General features: G+C 41.6%; 1 protein-coding gene across 1 annotated transcript; it reads right to left on the bottom strand.

Annotated features, from left to right (window-relative positions):
• Nucleotides 1–272: 272 nt before the first annotated feature.
• Nucleotides 273–1,388, bottom strand: LOC139062255 (zinc finger BED domain-containing protein 5-like). The gene has a single exon (XM_070543125.1). The coding sequence runs from the start codon at nucleotides 1,386–1,388 to the stop codon at nucleotides 273–275; it is 1,116 nt and encodes a 371-aa protein (XP_070399226.1).
• Nucleotides 1,389–8,470: the final 7,082 nt, after the last annotated feature.

Below are 8,470 nucleotides of genomic sequence, written 5' to 3'. Positions count from 1 at the left end.
AAATGGCCGTGGAGCTAACAACACAGGTCATGGAAATATTAGAACGCCAATAATTTGATTTAAATCACAATAAAGTTACACACAAAAAAATTGCATGGCTCAGGAACCGGTTAAAAAATAAATAACTAAAGCTGGATCCCGAGGATGTTTAAGCGCAGCGTCGGTGGCTCAGCCTGCAGCAAGTTAAAGAGAGACGAAGGAGGGAGGGGTGAATATTTCCAGTATATTTATAGCAATAATATCAATACCATTTGGCCAAATACTTACACATATTAATGTGATGAGTGGGCCTGCATCTTCGCACACAGCTCTCCAATGTTTGGCACAATTGAAGACAGTTTAAGCCTCAAATCTTTCTCAACAGCACCCAGTCTTAGCCGATTTTTAGTCTTAACTGCTGTCAGAGCAGAGAAACCAGCCTCGCATAGGTAGGTTGTAGCAAAGGGGATCAAAACTCTCAAGGCTCGCTTTGCCAGGACTGCGTATGATGGCATCAGCTCAGTCCAAAAATCCACAAGTGGCTTTCGTTTGAACTGCAACTGCAGTGCGCCATCAGATGACAGCTCGATCAGCTGTTCCTGCTCCTGAAATGACAGCTGTGTGACTGGGAGGGAAACTTCAAATGGGTTGCGAATCCACGCTTGGGAATTGTCGATGGGTGGGAAGTATTTCCGTAGCTGTTCAGCGAGTTGGTTGAGGTGTTCAATTATGAGACTTTTGAAATGCACACCCAGGAGCACGTCATTTTCCAGCAAGAACTCATGAAGCGTAGGGAAACACAGGAGTGTATTCTCACTCACACAGCTCGCCCAGAACCGGAGCTTCTTCATCATAGCTTCAGTCTTATCTTGTGTGTTGAACAGGGTAACATTGACTCCCTGCAGACTTAGATTAAGTTCATTCAGAGCAGAAAATATGTCCGCCAGATAGGCGAGCCTCTTCAGAAAGTCTTCGTCATGCAGGCTGGCAGCCAAATCAAACGGATTGTCCTCAAAAAACTGCTGAAGCTCGTGTCGCAACTCAAAAAGCCTCGTTAATATTTTGCCGCGGGACAACCAGCGCACTTCAGTGTGCAGCAGCAATGCTTTGTGTTCGCTGCCCATCTCATTGCATAACAGCGTGAACAGTCTTGAATTTAGCGGGCGAGCTTTAATGAAGTTCACCAGTTTTACAGAATCATTCAGGACTCTGAGTAGATCAGCTGGCTTGTTTTTGGCTGCCAAGGCCTCCCCGTGAACGCTACAGTATAACCACTGAATGGATGGACACATTTTCCTGATATGAGCTATAAGCCCTGTGTGCTTCCCTGTCATTGATTTTGCCCCGTCAGTGCAAATGCCCACACAGCGAGTCCAGTCGATCCCGTTGGTCCTCATAAACACATCCATTAAATTGAAGATTTCCTCTCCTGTTGTTCGGGTAGCAAGGGGTCGGCAGAACAAAAAATCTTCTTGCACCGTGCCTTCAAAAATTTAACGGACATATACAGAAGATTGGCCAGATTTGTCACATCTGTAGACTCGTCTACTTGCAGCGCGTAAAACTCGCTTTCTTTCACCCGGCTGACTAATGTAGCCAGGATGTCCTCTGACAGTGCATCGATGCGGCGTGACACAGTGTTATTGGATACTGGAATCATGTCTAACATTTTAGCTTCTTTCTCTCCAATCATGCATCCCACCATCTCTTTGGCAGCTGGCAAGCACACATCTTCAGCAAGTGTGTGAGGCAGCCCGTTTCTCTCTATTCTGTAGCTGAGAAGATATGAAGCCCGTAATGCGTCTTTTGTAGACCCGACAAATGAATGAAACTGCAGTTGTTTTTTGCTGCTTTGTAACTCCTCCAGTTTTGATTTAAAAAATGTAAGGGGTCTTTGAATTACATTGCCATGCTTTGTGTGAAGGTGCCGACGTAGATAAGAAGGTTTCATGCAGCTGTTTGCTAGAACCTCGCTGCACACCACGCACTGCGGCTTTGGGCAATCTGCATCACCAATCCAAGTGAAGCCCAGACCTAGATAATTTTCGTCATATTTCCTTATTTTTTTCCCCATCTGGTGTTCACCCTCATCACCTCTTTTGCCTTGCTGCCATCTTCCCTCCTTTGCTGTTTCCTTCGGCTCGTCATTTTTTGACTCCCGCTGTTGTTTTTCTCCCGGATCCATAGCAATTCTCTCATCTGTTGCCTCTGATTCACAACTCTCCCTTGGTTCCTCTCCTGCTTTATCACTAACTTTGACTTTCAAATTCTCACCTGAGTTTCCCTGATTTCAGCCAATTGAGCATACTTGCAAAAATGTCAGAGGCTTCAAGCTAGGTGCGCAAATGCAGTAGTAGTAGAAGAAGAATTCTTCTATGATTCATTCTAAGATGAAGTGCATTTTGAATAGAAATTGTCATTTCAATTTTTATTTTAATTATTTTAAAAATTACAAAGGAATATTTTTTGTTTATTTACACATTTTTATTGTGAAGGGGAAAAAAACACTAATTTGACGCCATTACACTTTTCACCTCGCGCACCCCTTAGCGGCAGCTCGCGCACCCCCGGGGGTGCGCGCACCACACTTTGGGAATCCCTGCACTAGATGATTGGCTGGATGAATGTCTTACAGAAGTTACGTTACCATGTTCAAAAGCATTTAGGCAATAGAAAACACAAATATAATAAAACTGCTAAACTCTTTCCAAGATATATGTGAAAGAACAGAATCAAAAAAGAGACACATTATATTTTGCCAAACAGTATTGCTGTAGTATGATGTGTCATTGGCACGCACAGGACCCCAAGCAGATCCAGAAAGTACTGCACCAGAAAACTACAGTCAGCATTGTATTCTCTCAATGGATTTATCTGAAGGACCATCAAAGTCTGAGAAGTCAAGTCTTTAACAGCATAACTGAAAAAATGCCTCCCCCAGCGACGGGAGGTGGATTGTGGTTGGACCATCTTGCGCAGCTTACGGCTGGACAGTTGCTTGCCGTGGGCAATTTTAGAGTTTTAGCTGCACAGTGTTTCTCTGCATTTAAACTAACCAAGTTAGAGGACCACGCAGGAACTTCACACATCCTAATCGAAGAACCTTTTCATAAATGTAGCAACCCACTGGGCAAAGCAATGCGTGAAAAATACCCCCTTCCCGCTTCAGCCAAAGTTCCTGCTATGCCTTGGGCATCGGATAAAATTCTGTGCCAACACATGGAGGAATACAAATGGTAAACGGCAGTGGCGGCTGGTGAAAAATATTTTTGGTGGGGCTGTGCTATTTTTTTGTTTAAACAAACTTGTGCTTTCTGAGCTTTGTGCACAACTTCACTATTTCCTGAATTAATCACAGCTCTTTTATTTCCTGTCTTACATTATTGGACAAACTGATTAATCCAGGTGTGTCTGACTATTGGCAAACTGCCTTGCGGACCAAGGTTGAAAAATACTGCATTAAATTGCACATAAAATAACATGACCATAAATGGTAAATAGGCAATGCAAGAGGCAAGTAACAAAACATTTTGTTTAATTTCAACATTTGAGTGAACACGAAAAATTATGAGCAGGTCACTGTTAAAGTAATGGTAGTAAACACTACTTAGACAAAATGCCAGAAATTTACACTGTTAGGACTTATGGAAAGTGGAAACACTTTCATAGGAAATAATGTCATCAGTATCCTCTTACAAATTTCATATTCCCCACTTTTTGGGACAAATCAGAAATGTTTTATTGTCCCAAAAGCTGGGAAATTTGTTTACTGCAGCAGAAGTGTAACAAGTAAAATGGAATCAGATTGATGTATGTACAAATTTACTTGAAATACACATTTACATGATTAAATATGTATAATAGGTATGTGTGTTGAAATTAGTTTTTACAGTTATTGCACATTAAACAATGTACATGTTAATAAACAAATGTCCCGGTTTGTGGGACAACCAAGGATTTCTGATTCTGATTGTCTTGTTTACAGAAATGTAATGTACAGCTTACCTCTGCACCCAGCTGCTGTTCTCCCTGTCCAAACGTCCTCCGTTTCTTTGTTGGCTGCTGCTGCATTGATGCGCTGCATTCCTCAGTCAGAGAATGAACCGAGTCCCCAATGAGACACAAGTTCCACATCCACCTTCTGTGGATCCCAGCCGTTTTGAATAACAAACACAGAAAGCAAAATAACGCATTAGCGTGATTGCATCCAGCTAGCCACTGCTTCCTGGTGTACCAATTTTGGGAGAAGCGTTGTGTGTACAGTTTACCCTTCTCCTCCTCCTGCTGGCTTATCTTTACGTCGGGCTGATCTGGTCCAAGCTCTTTGACATTAAGTTTTTCCACCATAGTTCTCCTCTCGAATGGATACTGGAGAAGAGACCGAACTGAATTCAGTGGCTGCTGAGATCCGGTATCCATGTTGTAGGCGCACTGGCGTCCATGTCTACGTCTGCGTCATGACTGTCACGAGTCACGACCAAAAACGTGCTGGAGTCGAGACTCTCCGAGTTCTACCGAACACCAACGAAAGCCTTGGCGGTGGCTCTATCGCCCATCATGCCTCTGAAACGTTCTGAAACAACGTCGACGCTGATTGGATACATTCCCATTCCTACCCTTTGATTTTCTTGTCAGCAATTGGACAGCTGGTCTCGTCCTGTTTGGGCGATTGAAAAACAGCACACAGCCTCCACCGCTCGGCAGAGACCGGCAGAGACCAATATATATATATATATATATATATATATATATATATATATATATATATATATATATATATATATATAATATGATTTATTTTTGTTACAAAACACACAATTAACTTAGAATATGTGATTATTGTTAATTTTATTTATTTATTTTTTAAAATAAAATTAAAAACAGTGGGGAAACTGGGAGGGCGGTGCCCTATCGCCCTCTACTGGCCAGCCGCCACTGGTAAACGGCCTGTATTTGTATAGCGCCTTCTTAGGGTTCTACAATCCCCCAAGGCACTTCACAACACAATCAGTCATTCACCCATTCACACGCTGGTGGGGATGAGCTACAATGTAGCCACAGCTGCTTTTTGTGTGAAAAGTACTTTATAAATAAAGTTTGATTTGATTTAATTTTCTTGTTTAATCTGATTAATCGAGTCAAGACCCCATCTGATTCATCGATTATCAAAATAATCATTTGTTGCAGCCTAATATGCTGACTTTTATTGGGGTGTGCTCAGAGCCGGATTAACGCAAAGGAAAAGTAGGCACGTGCCTAGGGCCTGATTGGCTGGATGGGGCCCAGACAGAGGGACAAAATTAAAAATTAATTAATTTAAAATTAAATGTACAAATCTCCTATGATATAATTTGTGGATGGGACTCCTATCTACAGTTTATTTCAATATTTATTAATTAACTAAAAATAGTGATACTGTTTATCTTAACCACAGACCGTTACATTAGCTACGTCACATTAACGCCAGCCCATGACTGTAGCCTACAACTTGGGTGCCACCCAATTAAGGATGTCAGAGAAGCGGTCAGTCAGAGCAGGACACAACAAGCTAGCAGGTGTTTTTGAGTAGGCTAACTTTCACGATGCTTTTGGGAGCGGCAAAACGTAAAAAGAAAAAAAAAATGAAGAGGAACAAAAGAAGAGACGGCAGGGGCTTTACAGAAGTTTCTGTCGGACAGCTGCTCGGGCTGCCGTCCGACAGCTGTGAACCTGCTCGAGTCAGCAGAGCCAGAGGCCAGACCCAGAGCAGACACAGCCCGAAGATGCGGTGGAAGATGCGGCGGGAAATGCGGCGGAAGACGCTGTAGCACCAACGCCGTCACACATGGACCTAATTTTGGGGGGGACATGTCCCCCCCACTCTTTCCAAAGTCAAGGTCTGACCCCTGCACTTTTTACCATCCAAAAACAATATTACGCTGCATTAAATTGACACTAGTTGAGCTCTAGGACCAAGCAGAAAACAACCGTTTGTGTTGAAGCCTGTTTCCCATTAGAGCATACTGTAAAGATTCACCACCCCACCCCCACCCACCCCCCACTCCGTGTCCCCCCCACTTCTAAAGTGAAAATTACGTCCATGCCGTCACAGAAGGATGAACTGGAAGAACAGCAGCCAGCCAGAAGTGAGCCCAATATAGTCTTACAGCAGGAGCCTCTAGACCCAGAAAGGGTGTTAACAAGCTACATCTGATCCTGCAGTGGTACATAACCAAACTGATGACAGGATGCGTGAGTACTTTGCACTAAACCATCCCTCTCAAAATATTGGATATTTCTCTGCATCACAGAGGAAATCTGGAGACATACAACGAAGCTTAACCAAGGAACATTTCTTCAGACGTGTTCCTGCTGTGATTGAGGCCCTGTGTTGCTGGAAGGCTGAAGATTAACCCGGAGTGGAGAATGCTAAATGGTTTCCTTGGTAAGTGTTGCTGGTTTTATTAATTTTTATTTTAAAATATTTTTATTAATGTTCAAATAACAAAACTAACAATAAGTTCACACTCAGAAAATGGACACCGAATTTCTGATTCAGCAGAGGCAACAGCCTGAACGAGCATAAAGAAAGATCAAAACTTAAGATAACGTTTTCATTTTATTAAAATACTTTCTTTTAAGATTATAGATTATATAAAATTTTTACTGTAATAATATAAGCTGAGTGTTTATAGTTTGTTTTTGCGCCTTTAAAACATGCTTCGGTCCATTCAAATGAATCTATTTATTCTTGAACGTCTTTCCACTATCATGTGATTAATTTGTCAACATTTATAAATATTGTAAGCTACTGTATTTTGCAGAAAATTTTTTTAATTAAATGTGTTGATTAAATGTAAACAGAGCAAATAAGATGAACATATTTGCTCTGTTTACATAGTATAATGACACCTAGGGATGCACCGATCAGGTTTTTTGCTGCCGATCACCGATACCGATATCGAAGAATGCTGATCACCGATACCGATCACCGATACCGATCACGTGGATTGGCCAGAAATGTTCTACAACATTATGATGAGTGCTACAAACTACATAATCTGGGAATAAAGGAAATGTAACCTAATCTAAAATGGTCTGTATTAAGGTTGTCACGGTGTGAAAATTTAACCTCACAGTTATTGTGACCAAAATTACCACGGTTTTCGGTATTATCGCAGTATTTTTTTTTAAACGTGCTACATTTTCACACAATTAAATAAACCCTGTATATCAGGAAATTTTGTCCTCAGTTTGTGTCTAAATTTTGCCTAAAATGTGTTATTTTGTAATTATGTTGTTTATTTGATTACATATTTCCCTTTCAGTCTTTAAAATACCATTATTTGCCCATAACTTCTTATTTTTTGTCTGTTTGATGTCATCATTTAAAAATATTAGACCAGATGATACTCAGTACTCAAGTAGCCTTCTAATCAGAGACCTCCACAAGCCTGCAGCCACACAGCAGACAAGCACCGCCGCGATCTGAGATGCGCAGAGCTGCCGCTGGGGAGAACCGGGTGGAAAGGTTTGCCGAGGCTCAGGCTGAGGCCTTTCCACGGAGCTAGCTCTGCGGTCATGTGGGTTTGATCCTCATTAATTATTCATTATTTTAGGCATTTAATACACTTAAACAGAAGAGTGACAAAAAAAGTCCCCCCCCCCCCCCCCCCCCCCAGAGTTTTCATGAGTGTAAACTAGATCGATTAAACCTAAAACATGTTCTGGTACCAGGCTGTAAACATGTTTATTTCTGCTTTAAAACTGGCATTTTTAACATGGGAGTCAATGAGGATGTTCTCGCTTCTGACACCAGCCCTCAGCGGATGAGTATAGAACTGCAATTTTTGTCACTTCCTGTTTTGATTCATATCCAGACCCGAATTATGGGGGCTTGGTTCATATGTATGGCAGTGGTGGGTTCTAAAAGGACAACGCAGAACAAAACGCCATAGGCTATTGCAACTCCTGGTCAAGTCATACCAAAGGCTTTAAAAATGGGACCCAACCCTGATTAGTTCTGAGCACAGCCACAGGTGCAGCCCACCGTTCCCTACAAGGATAGGTCAAATGCAGAGATGAATTTCACCAGTGTGTGATGACTAATGGGACTTTAGCTTTAAACTACGCAATACAATAATATTTTATATTTTTTTCAAGCGTGAGAATGGAAATGTAAGGCCAAAGGTCATAACACTGTCCAGCCACAGTTTGGAAATCAGCATTTACCCAAGAAACTGTACGTTCCTCCCAACCAAAGCATGCTTTGTTTATGACCTCGCCATCTGGGAAACAGCAATAACAAAATCCCTGCTCCTTCCATATCTGTCCTACAGTCACAAGACTCCTGGAGAAGACAGAACTCTTAACCTCAATTAAAGGATATTTCTATTCTATTATTTCCTCATTTTACAGATTAATTACAATCATTCTGTTTTATACATTGAATGTTTTCTCTAAAGTGAATTTAATAAGACTTGACTGCTTAACAGTAATAATGAGTCAAAAT

This window comes from Nothobranchius furzeri, chromosome 12 (genome assembly GCF_043380555.1).
Source record: "Nothobranchius furzeri strain GRZ-AD chromosome 12, NfurGRZ-RIMD1, whole genome shotgun sequence".
In the NCBI taxonomy this organism is placed as follows: domain Eukaryota; kingdom Metazoa; phylum Chordata; class Actinopteri; order Cyprinodontiformes; family Nothobranchiidae; genus Nothobranchius; species Nothobranchius furzeri.
This window is presented reverse-complemented; position numbering and strand designations above follow the sequence as displayed.

Bases quoted from the DNA above. Each gene is read 5' to 3' on its own strand.
- LOC139062255 (XM_070543125.1), bottom strand. From the start codon at position 1,388: ATGGATGTGTTTATGAGGACCAACGGGATCGACTGGACTCGCTGTGTG.